Here is a 16790-nt window from a genome sequence, read left to right on the forward strand (position 1 = left end):
TACCTTTTATAAAACAATACCTTTTTACATTAGATGAATTTAACTTTTAATTAAGTTATTTATTTACTTATTTTATTTACATTTAATGTTTAATGATATTTGGATATAAGGTAATAGACATTAACCCCAAAGATCTTTAAAGGAGGAACATTTCCCACGAGGAGACGATGAATTACTACAACCCACCACTAGAGGTCACTGTTAGCTCATTTTGAAAGTCTGTTTCTATGGTTACAGTAACGATCAAATGAATAGACCGACTCGTCTTTGCCTGTGAAGTGTAGCGTATTTCCTCGTTGGACTTCTGAGAGGTGTCCTGTCCACATTTTGTTGGTAAATTAAGCCTGTAAAAATACAATTTTCAAGATTTATTTAGATCACATTTTATTCAAGTTTAATGTTATTTTTCCTTATTTAAAAAAAAAACCAAAGTTTATTTAACAAAGTTCGGAAGGAGCATGATCATTTAATCCAACCAATCAGAGAAGTGTTCCGTATAAAACTTTCTCGTGACAGTTTTGCTGCAGCATCCCTCCGCCACTCTTTCAGTTGGTATGGTATCTATCCTAGTTAATTCATTACATTTAATTTATTAAATGTTACGGTAAAGGGTTAACCTCACATTAACAGTATCGACCACATCACAGAGGTAATTCTCGGTATCGGTCCTGAAATGTCTTGTTCCGTACACTTGAGTGTTTCAGTGGACGAGCCGTGAGTAGTCTTAACACTGTCCTGCAGCGCCACCTAGCACTGAATATTTTGGATGCCTCCCTTATGTACTCACCCATTCAGGTATATAGCCTATATTTCGAGCACACATGCACTTTTGATCAGAAGTTGAACATGCATGACAACTTCCATAAAGATTTAGTTCTAGGCAGAAACTGAACTAAGAAACTGAATAGCTAAGATCCTCTCACCATATCACCTTTGTGCCCCTGAGCAGAGAGTATTGTTGACATATCAAAACTCGAATTAGCAAGAACTAAACATTGTGTGACATTTCTCTGCTTTATCAAAGATACCATAACTTTTTTGTAATATATTATCATTTCAAATATTAGCAATTACATTCTTAAAAATGAAAGTCTAGTGTAAGACATAAATATATTTAAAACCATATTCTGCCATATTCAGCTAGTAATGCTAATTTTAGAACACATTATGAATAAATTCTCATAAGTTAGGAAAGTTATTATGAAAGTTAATTTATTCAAAATGTAATTGTATTGTAAATAATGCACAACTGGGTATTTCCATTATAAGAGTTTAGTTACATTGCTATAACTGTAATTTATCGTGTAATACTAGCTTGCACCACTAGGTGTCACCAATTTAAAGCTTGTCGATAAAGTTTTATTTTAAATGGTTATGAACTTGATGAGACATTGAATATTTTTTTTTCTTTATAATAATTATTCAAGTAATTTTTATACATTTGGAATGACAGCAAGTATCAAATATACATATTAATGTAGCATACTTTTATAAAAAAAAATGAATGAAATAAACGTACTCTTTTAAGATGGCATACTTTATTATTTTGACGGAAACTGTGGTTTTATATAGTAGCCTAATTATAATTGCTTATTAAGGTGCAATCGTTTTTTCCCTAACTTACATGCTCGAGCGCGGGCGTGTGTGTGTGTGTATGTAAAACAACCAGTCAAATTTAGGGATGTGGAGGGAGTTGCTCTTACCATCATTAACTGTGTGAGGGTTGCCTAAAGATCCTTTCATAGCTTTATCTGCCGGTCGGGGGACACACAGCACAGAAGCGCAGGACAGATTAAAATTTTCAAGTCAACTTTGGCGGTGCCGGGAGAAATGCTGGAGTTTGTGTTTTAGCGCGAATTTAGAAGAAACCAGGAAATAACTTGCGCTTCACATTTACATTACACATAAACACAAAGTAAGTCAATTTCTCAAATTACTAGTATTATTAGCATAATAATGAAGTTAAAGTCATATTAAAAAGCGACCTTTTGGAGATGGGTTCATTATTATTAGACAAATGTAAATAGAGACTTTGGTTATAACAAATACAGTGAGAGACACGTGGCGTTGTTCATGCTCTTAGTTCATCGACTTCAGTGAGACAATGAATGTAAATACTTAAAGCGCTTCGCATCGTGTTTTTCTTCATCTTCTCAGACACGGGTTTAATACTTAGTAGATACTAGTAAACGCGAATATATCGGTTGAATATATTGTGTTTACTACAGTGTTTTGTTTAACTGTCGAAGTAGTGAATGAACTAGTGTGCTATTTTAGGCGGGGTATACGTTGGCATGTTTCGCATGCATACTCGACCAATATGGTTCGGTTTTGTGTGAGCATCTCACGGGTAAAGGGTTTTATTAACAGACCCGTCACCTCAAAAGTTGTTCATCAACTAGACACTTTAGGGGTAAGCCAGACCCTTGCCATTTAAAGAAAACAAAGAAGGGAAAAATCGTTTTTTTGTGTGTGTGTGTGTGTTTAAAGAAGCACTAACTTACAGGAAAGGGCAGTCACCGTTTCCCCCGCTGACTGACTTGACTGGTCCTCGTGCTCCTTGAATCAAAGATTCGGTTCCTCGGCTCCTTACCAGTTGATTTGTATAATCCCACAATTTACACCCAAATATTTTACGTTTTCAACTTGATTTACACACTGGTCCCTTTTAGTAGATGCGAGTTTGAAGGCACTATCTTTACCTTCATATTGTGGGTTTCAACATCATGAAGTGATTCAACAATTTGAAAGATTCAGTATTAAGGAGAATATGATTCAAGAATTTAGGTGTTGGAAGATTTTAGGAATTATTTTTATCCTTATGCCTGCCAATGCAAATATTTTTGAAGAGGCGTATCAACTCGTGTGAATGGTCTCTTTTAAAGGAACAGTTCACCCAATAATGCATGATTTACTTCTGCATGTTGTTACAAACCTCCTGTATACATTTCTTTGTTCTGATAAACACACATAAATCGATTTTGTGGAATGTTCATAACCTCCTTTAATATTCATCCAAAGTAGGAAAAAATAATACTATGGGAATCAATGGGGGTTTTGTTATGCACACATTACATATAGAGCTGTGAATAGCTACTTAACAGTGTAAAAAATTGTGAAACGTGGTTCTCACACCTCTGCACTAAGAGGCTTGCAGGAAATGGTTAATGTTTTCGCATATACACAACAGTATGCTATGCGCACCCAAAATCACCTTTACTTGTACTGTAAACAAACGCACACGTGCCCTAGTCATGCTTGCATGCTTTAAGAACTGAACGTTCAGTGTAATTGTACATTTGTGTATTTAACCAATGTTTTTATCTAAAGCAAGTTGTGGGATGCTCTCTGCGCCCTTGAAATTGAACACGTGGCTATGCCAATGCCACACTCAACCCAAGCATAAAAGTGGCAGGTGTCATAATATTGCTTTAGAGATATTATGAAACTGACAGTGACTGAAACCCGCCTGCTTCCGGTTTAGGGGTTATGGTGAGAAATCAATATTATTTAAGGCTTGTGCCCTAATAAGCCGTATGAGTTACAAGAGAAATCCTCTCATAAGCCGAGCTGTTGAGGACAAAGACATCAAGTGGACTGTGTCTAATCGTGTTAAACACAACACACACTGAATTGCTGTCCTGCTGCGAGCCCGGCAGTTTCTTCTCTATTGCTGCTATTTTTGCCTTTGTGTCGTATGTAGCCTCCCGCTCTTATCTTCCTGTGTATTTATTGAGTGCCTCTGTTAACTAAGTTATAATGACCATGTCATGACTCGTGGCATAAGCTGACCCAGTTTACAAACACAAACTTGGACTAATTTGTAGCACTCAATGTTTATTAACAGTAAAATCGAGTTTTTAAATGCAAATTTATTTAGTTGTCTCTGTTTTTAGTAAGGTGCTGCTGCTAGTATTAAGATATGTCTTGGGTGATCAGATCACAAGTGGTTGACACTAAGTACAGGTGTAAACGGGGTGTAAAATGCTTTAGTCGAAACCCCATTAGACCAGACTGCTTTTGTGGTGCAGGCGATCTAATGTATAATGTATGAGCACAATGTTTTCCCATCACTATTGTTGGCAGAGGAAAACTATACTAGGGTGCACCAATGTATTGGCCTATAATTGGTATCGGCAGATAAAAGCAATTTTTCTTACTATTGGACATCGGCCGATTGTTTAAAAACAACCAATATATCAAATCATGGGATTATTTTAAATGACAACAGAATTTCACAACACAATAACTTGAAAAAATAAGTAAAAAGGTAAATATCGGTAGATGTAATAATTGGATATCGGCGCATCCCTAAAAATTACCAGAAATCAAAAACAAGTAAATAATGTATATACTGAATTTCTACCCAGTCTCACAAGGTTTCGTGATATAGTCACGTATTTTTTAAATTCTTTTTTCGTGATATTATCACGAATTTCCGCGTTTTTCATGATCGTATAACGAATTCCTGTTTTTGTGTGATTATCACGTATTGGTTACTTAACTGCTTTTTCCTATTTTTAAACCATTGTTGCTTCGGTTTAGGGTTAGATTTGGTGCTTGCATTAGAATGTCACTTTATACATTGGTTTATACAATTTTTTCTGATTTATTTTTTTATATGTCGCCTGGCGTTAGGGTTAGAGTTGGTTTGGGTAGGAATGTCATTTTATGTAAATCTAACCCTAAGCGAACCGAAGCGACAATGGTTTAAAAATAGGAAAAAGCAGTTAAGTAACCAATACGTGATAATCACACGAAAACAGGAATTCGTTATACGATCACGAAAAAACACGGAACTGAACTGAACTCTTAAACAAATACCTCGTTGAAAATAACCAATGTTTTGGATTTCTATGTAATCAACGTGTTGTTTATTTTGCTTGTTATATAAATAAACCACTTTAAAAGGACTTTGTTGTTATTTATTCTTCGCAGAGTTTACCGGAAGTTACGTGATGACCACGAAAGCGCGTGTTTATGTTGTTACTGCTGAAACTGCTGTCTATAGATAAGCTTTTATTCTTTGCCCTTGTTTTAACTCTTTTTTTAACTCTGATTTTTTTTTTAAGTTGCCAGCCAGCGCCAGCATTTTTCATGATTTTCACAAAAGTTTAATTTCTTCCAGAAAATGTTCTTCGTTAAATATAGAAACATACAATATATCGCTTCATCCTACCTTCATTAGTTTTCTTTTTATTACCTCTCAAATATGGGTAGGTTTCTTCAAAAACATACAATTTTTAGCAAAAAGCTGAGATAATTCCATTTTTGTGAAGGACTTTTGATAGAAATCCGATTCAGAGCGATTCGCAAAACATACATGGACATGCAACTGCTTGCCCTAGGGCGATAATTCTGGGTTTTATAAGTTCCTGTGGATAATAGCGGTATTGCCGAAAGCCAGAAATACTTGTCATTGGCAGGGAAGCGTTTTCTTTTAATTGACGAGATAACTCGTCAGTGGCGACGAAAGAGTTAATGTTGGTCATTATTGGTGCGCATAACATAGCATCTGCAATTCTGCATAACCATTGCCCTGGCAAAAACCCACACCTTCACTGAATACTTGAGAAAACTTTTCCATAATCAAACACTCACACTTTTTTCTTGTTAAGCCAGTATTTTGCTGTTTGTCATTTACTGACTCTAAATGTTCCTGTGTTTGACAGAAAGATGGCCCCCGGGAGGATGGTTCCCTCGCTCGAGAAGGCGTTCAGGAGGCGGTGGTGGATGGCCGTCACAGCCGTGTTTGAAAATTTGTTTTGTTCGGCAGTGTTGTTGGGATGGGGTTCTCTGCTCATCATGCTCAAACAAGAGGGCTTTTACTCTCACCTGTGCACAGGTAATTCATTACACAAACATACTTTCAACATTTCAGCCACGCAAAAACAGAGCAGTCATGCAGAAAACCTTAAACAAACACATTAAACAAGACTGACCTCCTCACTGAACATGTGCACACTAACTACATCACAGCACAAGCAGGGAAACTGAATTAGAGATGCTGGGAAACCTAAGCCGCTGGAAGCCTTTAACATTTTATAAAGTCTCTCTTGCTTTTATTCTTCTTTTGTTACTGTAGAAAATAAGACTGAGATTGTAAACGCGAGCACATCAGATGAAAGGCCAAGCTGTGTGGAGCAGGAGGAGATGTTGAACCTGGGCTTCACCATTGGATCCTTTCTGCTCAGTGCCGCCACGCTGCCATTGGGTATTCTCATGGACCGCTTCGGTCCCAGGCCAATACGTCTCTGTGGCAGGTGATATATATACACAAATACAAACAAATACCCTGAGCGTGACTGTTTTATATTACCGGCCAACATTCTGCTTAGCAGTTCCCATGCAAAACTTAGCTAAATAAATAAATACATTGTGACCCTGCCTGTGTAAAGAACATTTTGTGAAAATAAACCTTAAAGGGGACAGAGAATGAAAAAACATTTTTACATTGTCTTTGTTGAATAATGGTAGTCTACCCGCATTCACGAACATACAAAAAGTGCTAGACATGCTAAACATCTCAGTCTCATAGAAATTCCTCTTTTAGAAATGTCAGCCAGAAAACGGCCCAATCTGAAAAACTGATGCTTATGACATCACAGGCATCTAACTGCCCCTCCACTTAAAATAATTGGCTACATTTTTTGAGTGGCAGCAAAGTCAGCCAATCAGTAATGAGATTGCAAGTTAAGCCAGTAGGGGGAGCCAAATAGGTGCAAAACCACTTGTTTAAAATCCCCCACCCTAATAAAGCTATCTGAGAGAGGTTTTTAGGAAGCTTCAAAGGCATTACAGACCCAAACAAAAAAAATTTTTTTGTCTACATGTCACATCACAGAACAAGGATAAATACCCCGTTCAATCATTCTATGTCACCTTGAACTCTTTCACCGCCAGCGGTTTTTTTAAAAGTTGCCAGCCAGCGCCAGCGTTTTTCATGATTTTCACCAAAGTTTAATGCCTTCCAGAAAATGTTCTTCTTTAAATATATAAACATACAATATACCAAATGAAAGAATAGACCCTCTGCTTTCAAACAAAAAAAAAACCGTTTCATCCTACCTTTAGTGGTTCTTTTGTAATCAGCTTTTGAATATGGGTAGGTTTCTGCAAAAACACCACATTTTGAGCAAAAAGCAGAGATAATTCCATTTTTATGACGGACTTTTCATATAGATCCCATTCAGAGCGATCTTTAAAACAGACACGGACATGCAGCCGCTTGCCATAGGGCAGTACTTCTGGGTTTAAAAAGTTGCGGAAGGGCGTCACCTGGTGGATAATAGCGGTATTGCGAAAAAAGACGGAAAATCTTGTCATTGGCGGGGAAGCGTTTTCTTTTGATTGACGAGATATCTCGTCAATGGCGGCGAAAGAGTTATTATCTTTATTATTATTGACTTAGTAAGGTCAAGTCAAACATTAAAATACATTATTGAACTTAAAATTTAAGATTATGAGACTTTAATCTGGATTTCAAAGGCATGGTCACATTTAATAATTTATAGCTTGTTATTAATGTTGAGTGTAACAAGTTACTAAGTAATTAGTTATTGTAATTTAATTACTTTAGAAAGTAAAGTAAGTGATTACTTTTATTTTTCCAGTAATTTAATTACAATTACTTCTGATGTTATAAATACTTTGGTTAGTTAATAAGAATAATGGTAACACTCTAGTGTAGTTTTCAATTCTCACTATTGACTGGTTGGTTGATATTACTGAGATATTGGCTGTTTATTAGTACTTAAAAAGCATGTATTAATGCTTGAATTATTCTACATCCTTGATCCTACCTAATTCCTACCACTACTTAAACTTGACAACTACTTTACTAAGTATTAATAAGCAGTATTATGACTATATTGATGCAAAAGTAGTTAATAGTTAGTTAATAGTGAAAATTGGACCCTTAAAAAGTGTGATCAGAATAAAGTATGTACTTTTATATGATTTATTGGAGCTGTTTTAAGACTATCTTTGTATCATTTACTAAATAGGATTTAGAAGGTAATTAATAATAAGTAGTTAAATACCTTTTGTAGAGATTAATTTGTACTTTAATGATTGAAGATGTAATTAGTAACTAATTAATTACTTTCTTTGACTAACTTGCCCAACACTGCTTGTTATACATCTGAGCATTTTTTTTGTTCATTTCATTATTCATTTATTATTTTAATGGATCGCTGTAGTTTAATTACATCTTTACGCCTTTGTTGGTCTGTCTTTTATTTGTCATTCATTTATAATTTTTTTCTTTGTCAGTGCGTGTTTTGCAGTCTCTTGTGCGATGATGTCTCTGTCGTCCCATAATACCGAAGGTGAGAACAGAAATGGCACTAGGAATGGGTTTTTACCTGATAGAGGAAAAAATAGTTGATGCTATTCCAAATGTGTTTAACTCTTTCTGCTGAACATAAACAAAAAACCATTTAAACATCTATTACACAAAAAATCATTTTGCTTCAGAAGACATTTAGACCTAACCTGCCTCTCAATTGTAGTATTGAATAGTGACAGTACAGATGAACCTAATCATTAAGGTTGTGTAATGATTGTTTCTGTTTTGTGTAGTTCTTTCAGCTCTCATTTTTCTGGCCTTGTCACTTAACGGCTTAGGGGGGATCTGTTTGACCTTCACATCTCTCACGGTAAGAAAAAATGCATGATAAAGTTTTAGGAAGTAATAGAGAGTGCGCGCCAGGTGACGGACACCTGCCGTGACTTGCCGCTTCTGTTGCGCAGCTGTTAAAGTTTTATTGCGTCATGGCAGGTGTGTTTGTGTGTATTTATGTGCATGCGCGTGAGTCAGTCAAGAGGGCCCATGCACATGATCGGTAGAGTAATTCTCGCCTTTACAGAATCGACCAATCAGATCGCTAAAATGCCTGCACGCCTTCTGTGATGCCCTTTCCTCCCATCAACCTCTAGCTGAAACAGAAGGGCACAAGCGTTTGAACAACAGTCAGACACAACAGAGTGTGACCTTCTGTGATATCATCACCTGGTCTGGGAAAATATGACTATTTATATATATATCTATCAGCTGCCCTTAGATACTCCAACGCTTTAATACAGACACCATCACACACACACATTCCTCTGCTAGAGCCGGTCAGGTATGCATGCACATTACCCCACATGTGACACCAAATAAAACATGTCCCGTATTGATTTTCTGATGTGCCCTTCTGAGAAAAACAAAGGATATCGTGATCTTTCAGTGTGACTTGAGACCAGCATAGGAACAATAATGGCATGATGGATAACTGATATTAATATGATGACTGTTTAACAGTTTTAAGTGATCCGCAAATCAGTGACCTTCATGATGCGTGTGTGGGTTCAGATTTTGACTTGTTTCTGTATTCAGTTATACAGTTTATATGGATGATTCATTTCTGCAATATTATTAATATGGGTAATTTAAAATATAGCAATTAATTTTATTTATAATTTATATAATACAGTGATTGATTTTATTTATTATTTAAATAATACAGTAATTTAAATTGTATTTATTATTTAAATAATACTGTTTAACTCGTGTCGATCTACCTTTTTTATATTTTTAATCTTTTAACATTTTAATCAGTGTTTCAAAAGTAACTAAAGCATAATTAGGAATGACAATAAAGATTATCTTATCTTATCTTATTAGCTTATCTTCAAATGTAAACAGATACTGTGATAAAACAGTTTACAATGATAAACATCTAAGCAATTATTGTGAAGTTAAAATAAACTAAGATCACATGCTTAGTTAGGTTTGAGATTTGAAGGTCAGTTTTCACAAATATAATGAAACAAACTATGTGCGTATTTCATTATAAGATGCCAGTAAGGAAGCTACTCTGTGCTTTCCGTCACACATTCCTGAAGGTTGTTGTACCGCTCTGTGTTTGCATGTGAAGGGCATGCCAACATAGAAATGTACCTTTCACACCGGTGTGTGTTTAACCTGTGTACACTGGACAGTAAAACTCACACATACACCCATATGTGTTCTGTATGTGTGAATAAAGCAGTACTGTTTCAGATTGAAAGCAGGTGGAAAATATTTTCCGTTGACTTCATTTAGAGATGCATATCTTTGTCGTTGGCCACTAAACACACTTTAGTAATTGCATTGCATAAACACCTTGGCATCATAGCAGCAAGGTTTTGTTAAGGGGTCAAATTTCTGTTTAATGTCAGTCTAAGGTCAGCTACATTGTGTTGAAGTTTCACTACACTGGTAATGATAGTCTGCTTTTCTCTTTCTCCGTTTGATAGTTACCAAACATGTTCGGAAGTCTGAGCTCCACCGTGATGTCACTAATGATCGGCTCGTACGCATCATCAGCCGTAACCTTCCCTGGAGTCAAGGTATCTTCTTTCATGTAAATAGAGGTTAAACCAGTTTGTCTGGGTTCTGAATCAGAGCTGCTGATGAAACATTGCATCAGATTGAACGTGAACAGGATCGCACGTATCAGGTGTTGGGAGCTCATTTGCATATTGGAATATTAATAGCACAAGATTTTTGCATTAAAATATACAAAAATCACTAGCACAGTGTTATATATGATTTTAATTTGTGTGCTTACATTATCCCAAATATTTCCAGATTTGAATTCAAAAGATCAACTTTTAGTTTAGTTTCCCAGAATTCATTTCATATTTAAATGTTTTATGTCTAATGCACATTAAGCAATTGCACTAATGTAGATGTGTAAATGTATGTGATAATTTGAAAACAAAATATATGTTAAGATATATTGGTTTAATTCATTGATAGTGTTGTTTCATTTAAGACTATAATAATAATACAGTTTAAATGTGAACCAGATGTTTGAGACCAACGAATCTGTTGACTGGTCCTCCATTCAAGCGTGTCGTATAAATGAACTACTTCATGAATATTACATCTGCTCTTTGTCCCTCTGTCTTTCTCTAGCTGATATACGATGCTGGGTTGTCGTTTACTGCGATCATGTGGATATGGGCGGGGCTTGCGGGTCTGGTCCTGCTCAACTGCGCTCTGAACTGGCCTTCAGAGGGGTTTCCTACACCTGAAGAAATGGAAATGTGAACACAACCTACTGCATTGCTCCTACATAAACATCCATAATATCGCTCATCATCCCACTATCTTTGCAACATCTGCTTTAAAAGTGACATTTTATATTACAATTTTAGGAGGAAAATGCGCTTATCTGAAAACCACAGTTTGTCTCCATCTGAAGTAGCTTCAGCAGAACTGAAGAGCTCTACTGAGAAACTGCCAGCTGCTGCTCAGGATACACAAAGTGAGACATGCAGATATTTTAATCAACATCCATCTAGCTTGACATTCTTACACAAAAGTCCGTGAAGTATTGTAAAGCCAAAAGAATAGATATTTAAAGCTTACATAGCACACACTGTTTCAGATTATCTCATGTTAATCTTGAATACTTACAGAGTAATATTGCATTCTTCATATATCCAGAATCTTTAGGTTTATCACATTTATAAGACAGATAAGCTGTAATTTCCGAAAAACACAGAGCTCCTGGAGGCGCACCGCAGAGCAAGTCACAAGCAAGCAACGCACACAAAACATTATCCCACTATCTCTGGATCTCATTATCATTCACTACATATTCGTGTAGTTTACATTATATGCACTTACGCGCAGATTGCCAACAAAACACAGACATTTGAAGCAGTTTTAATTACCACCAGTGACTCATGACCTAGTTGGGATCGCCCCATTTCAACAAAATCTAGCGTTAAACAAACACACGCACTACTCCGCTGCTACCCCGGATAAACAAACTACATCCATTGTTCCCATAACACTGGGTTCTTCGAAAAAATGCACAAGCTTAAATCACAAACAACAACACACTTCTTTGGTGACGTTGATTTCGTGTCAGCCCTTGGTTGGTGTGTGCCTGCGCTATTCCGGGTGAAGTGCCCATATAAGGACTTCCGCTGTACTTCCTGCACTGTTTACACAACAAATTCAGTAGTCTAAAAAATGTGTACAAACCCTGAAATTTAGCATGAGTAATGTAACTCTTTAAAGGGGACATATCATGAAAATCAGACTTTTTCCATGTTTAAGTGCTATAATTGGGTCCCCAGTGCTTCTATCAACCTAGAAAATTTGAAAAAAATCAACTCAGTAACTTAGTTTTGGTAAACCATTGAAACCATGTGAAAAATAGGTAATTGAAATTTGGCTCCTCTTCTGATGTCAGAAGAGAATAATACCGCCCCTTAATCTGCACTATCCAACCACTGCCATTTAGTGCAGAGATCAGCTCATTTGCATGTTAAAGGACACACCCCAAAATGACACATTTTTGCTCACAAATACAAAGTGGCAATTTTAACATGCTGTAATAAATTATCTATATGATATTTTGAGCTAAAACTTCACATACGCACTCTGGGGATACCAAAAATGTATTTGACATTTTTAAAAAGTCTTGTGAAATGTCTCCTTTAACTGTATTAGTCTTAATGCATAAAAAATACATTTAGACCCCCCCCCAAAGTGTAGCATGATTAGGTTAATGCAAAAAATGCTTTTTGGTCAAAAACTTTGATGTGGTGCTGTATGTCTCGCAACGTGGGATATCTTGAATGAACAGTACAGTCTGTTCCATGTCTATTGTAAACGATGAGGAGACTTTGAGATATTTGTGACTGTACAAACCCCTGGGATTTTTTTCCTTAGACTCTATTCCATTCCGACGCTCCGTGTTCTCGCCCATTTTCCTGTGGAGTCTGATCACTATGGGAATGACCCAGCTAAGAATCATCTTCTTTATGGGAGCCATGAACAAGATGCTGGAGTTCCTGGTTACCCACGGAGAGGAGCATCGTAAGTCAAGAAACAAAACTCACACACGAAACTTGTGAGTAGAAATAATCCTGACTTCTGTCTTTAATAGTGGTTTTTGTCTTTCTTTAGCCTCAGAAGAACTAAAGCATGCGGCTGAGGAAAAAGGTAAGAGAATCCTCACATAATGGGATAAGTTGTGTATATGATGGGGTTAAAACAAGTTTGTTTGTTCATAACCAAGCCCTGTCTACATTTTACTGCAGTTAACTTCTATTCGTCCGTCTTCGGCACGCTGCAGCTGTTGTGTTTGGTCACCTGCCCTCTGATTGGCTACATCATGGATTGGAAGATGAAGGAATGTGGTGTGGATCAGAACATGGTGGATGGAGGAAATGAGTAAGAAACTTTCTGACTTTCGTTTAGTCTTGATGAAACATGTGTGTCGTGTGAAAGACAAAAGACCTTGACCTCTCGTCTCCTGTCAGATCGGGGTCCAAACCGAAGCGTGACGGAAAGATCCAGAAACTGACCAATGCCATGAGAGCCTTCATCTTCACAAACACGCTGCTGTTTATATTTGGAATCTTATCGCTTATAGACAACTTACCTCTACAGGTGTGATACTAAGTTTTTAAAATTACACATGTGACCATCTCTGTGATTTTAATAATGAGATGAGGAGCATCAAAGTTTGATTTTAATCATGACCTTACTCAGTCAATATTAAATATATTAAAATTATATTTTTTATATAATGTTCTTAAAATTTTTGTAGAAAATAGTAAATCACAAATTAATGAATTTAGCTGGGTTTTCACTGACAGGGTTACATATTTTAGATATTTTGTGTATGTATTGCCTTTTGATATGTCACTTTCTTACAACATTTTCTCTGTTTTCAGATTCTGACATTTATTTTGCATACTATGGTACGAGGTTTCATTCACTCCTGTTGTGGAGGCATGTATGCTGCCGTGTAAGTGTACACACACATTTTACACTTGTTTAAACACGGTGACAACTGTAGACTTATCACCAGTCACATCCTTTGTTTTATAAGACAGCCTTCACGATCAGGCTCATCCTGTTTTCCAGCGAATAAACTCACTGTAGTAGTTAGCATGTGGTTCATTCAATCCCAAAGCCATTGTCATTTAAATCTTGCTACTTCATTACAATCACAAAACGAAGACGGCTTCTAACTGCTTTAAGCTTTAAAATGACTTCTCTTTGTGTATCGGTTTTGTTTTTCTCTCACAGGTACCCGTCGAATCACTTTGGTACCCTTACTGGTCTTCAGTCTATGATCAGTGCAGTATTGGCCCTTCTACAGCAACCCCTCTTCATGGTTATGGTGGGACCTCTAAAAGGAGATGCTTACTGGGTAAGAAGCATTTACATTTATGCATTCGCAAGATGCTTTTATTCATAGCGACTTGGAGTGCATTACAACGTGTACATTGTACATTTTAATAGTACTTGTATTCCTAGGGTTCGAACACACAAACATTTGCACTCCCAATGCAATGCTGTACCACTTACAGGGTTCCTACGGTTCCTTGAAATCCTTGAAAGTTTGTGGCCGATGTAACCTCGCTCTCACTTAAAATGTGTCCCTACATTTAGTCCTTGAATTTGAGGGTATTGGACCTGGAAAGTCCTTAAAGGTGCTTGAATTTGAAGTTTACTAAGGTGTGGGAACCCTGTATAGAGTAGTTTTACATCCTTCATATCTCCAAAAAGTCTTTAAGTTTTATTACATTTATAAAAGACAGATCAGCTGTACCGCTACTTTCTGAATAAACCAGAGTTCCTTGCAGGCTCGCTAAGTTTTGGCAAAGTGCTGCATTTTAAATGACTAATAAATGTCATGTAAATAATAATAATGATCTATAATAAATTTGTTTTTCTTTAGATCAACGTGGGTCTTCTGATCTTCTCATTTGCTGGTTACTTGTTGCCGGGCTACCTGTTTTACCATCGCAAACAACTTTTGGAGGAGAAAATTAATAGAAAAGCTAACGGTCACGCTCTTACCGAGAGTGAAGCTCTAAACGGACACATCAATGGTCACGTCCCACACGATGTTTAATTTATAACGGAGCACCACAGGAGTGCCAAAGGACTTCTCACATTTTAGAAAAGACCCAACATTGATGTGCTATTTTACCAAACTCTGACCTTTTTGACATCTTCACTAAGCAAACTTCTCATTTTGGAGACATTTGGGAGACAATAGCATAAACTGGTGTTTTATCAGTATTGGTTTGTTCAGCAGTTAACCTATTTAAAAAATGAGTATTTTTGTATGGAAAACCTCAACATGAACGCCTGTAAAAAATATGCAATTTTTAGATAGTTGTTAAGATAAATATTTTATGAATTGTATAGCTGGACTGTAATTCACAAAGTCTGACCTGTTTCACCAAAGAAAAGTGTTTTGAGTATTAAATTGTCTGTTTAAGATTTAAGACACGATTAGCATTATTGTTTCTGTGAATACCAAAGACACAGACAATGGAGGTAAAGTGTATCACTTTATACTCAGTTTCCGTTCACTACAGATGCATTGCTACTGCAAGTGTGGCTAAAACATTTTTAAAATGGGCAGAAATTAATTGTGTGTTGCTTTTCTATGCATTTTAATTTTATTGTTAAGAAGTGTATTTTTGTATTGCTGATCACATTGATATTTTTAATGTCAATGAGTTTGAACTGTTTGTATTCTGTAAATATGGCAACATGTAGTCGTGATATTTTATTTTATTTGCTGTAAATAGATGCTTGTGTGACGGGTGATTTTAAAGGGTTTGGGTGCATTCGAAAAGAAATTGATTTTGTTATGCTTTTTGCTTATTTAATGGGAAACTAGTGCCTTAAGTCATGAACAGAATGTCACATGATATAAGTTATAGTAGGAAGCCAAAGCCATTTGTTTCTCTTAATAGATGTGAATAAATCTGTGTGACAGAGTCAAAACAGGAAGAATGCATCCCATGTACATGTGCAAATATTTCAGTTATCAAAAACAATAAAAGGGGTGTTCACACATAACTGTTTTACTCTTGTGATGGTTTCAACATCAGCGTGAATGTTCCTGTATATATCAACTGGTAGAACTGGCACCAGCACCACTAAAGTTGAGATTTATTCCCAGGAAACGCAAAAACGAATAGAAAATAAATGTATACCTATAATGCATTGCAAGTAGCATTGAATAAAACGTTTTAAACGGTTTTTATTTATTAGTTTTATTAGTTTTTGTTTACCTTACAGCCTGGATTCTGGAATCTAATGAGATATTGAAGTGAAGAATGATGTCATAAAAATTATCTGTACAGGTGGAAGTTAGAGACTATATAAATGTCTGTAAGGGGTCTCCCTCCTTTGGTGCATCCCTTTGCAGGCCCCTTCAAAGCAAATTCATGACATAAAATCTCAAAACTTTTGAATTTGAATTGAACAAAATATATGAAATGATACATTGCAGTGTTGTTTAGTAGCTATATTTTTCTGAGGTTTAATTACATACAATTTATGATAAATTAATGTATTTTAGAAAATAAAATAAAGGGGCCCCCTGGCACCGCCCATAGTTTGAGTACCACTGGCATGGGGTATGATAACAGACTTATTTTTAGCTACATGCTGACAATATCAAACATGTGTATGACTCCTGTTGTGATCTGTAGAGTTAATACTGACCGCAAACAAATGATTGAGCTCACATTGCATACATTGGTTTATATGAATAAAACATTACCATAACATAACATAAGAAGCATAATAACTGCAATAAAAAAAGTATTTGTAAAGGAAGAGAAAAAATAACTTAAGTGAGATTTAACATGATTACAAAATAATACTGAAGAATAAATTAAGGTAAAGTTTATGAATATACAGTGTATATGAATATGGATATGATTTGCAATTATAATATTTCAGAGTTAAGACATTTTAT

General features: G+C 36.0%; 1 protein-coding gene across 1 annotated transcript; it reads left to right on the forward strand.

Moving 5' to 3' along the window:
* The first annotated feature begins 1722 nt into the window (after window positions 1–1722).
* Window positions 1723–16066, forward strand: slc43a1a (solute carrier family 43 member 1a). Its single transcript, XM_065271152.2, has 15 exons — window positions 1723–1915; window positions 5673–5845; window positions 6086–6263; window positions 8275–8330; window positions 8584–8660; window positions 10285–10377; window positions 10949–11079; window positions 11191–11300; window positions 12722–12868; window positions 12959–12994; window positions 13093–13225; window positions 13315–13444; window positions 13732–13805; window positions 14090–14213; window positions 14745–16066. Exons 2-15 carry the CDS (start codon window positions 5677–5679, stop codon window positions 14919–14921), a joined length of 1635 nt encoding a protein of 544 aa, XP_065127224.2. The 5' UTR covers window positions 1723–1915; window positions 5673–5676; the 3' UTR covers window positions 14922–16066.
* Window positions 16067–16790: the final 724 nt, after the last annotated feature.

Source organism: Paramisgurnus dabryanus, chromosome 16, assembly GCF_030506205.2.
Source record: "Paramisgurnus dabryanus chromosome 16, PD_genome_1.1, whole genome shotgun sequence".
In the NCBI taxonomy this organism is placed as follows: Eukaryota; Metazoa; Chordata; class Actinopteri; order Cypriniformes; family Cobitidae; genus Paramisgurnus; species Paramisgurnus dabryanus.

Coding starts and splice junctions, on each gene's coding strand:
- slc43a1a (XM_065271152.2), top strand. CDS start 5,677: ATGGCCCCCGGGAGGATGGTTCCCTCGCTCGAGAAGGCGTTCAGGAGG. Junction 11,080..11,190: donor ACACCTGAAGAAATGGAAAT/GTGAACACAACC, acceptor TTACAATTTTAG/GAGGAAAATGCGCTTATCTG. Junction 13,806..14,089: donor GGAGGCATGTATGCTGCCGT/GTAAGTGTACAC, acceptor TTTCTCTCACAG/GTACCCGTCGAATCACTTTG.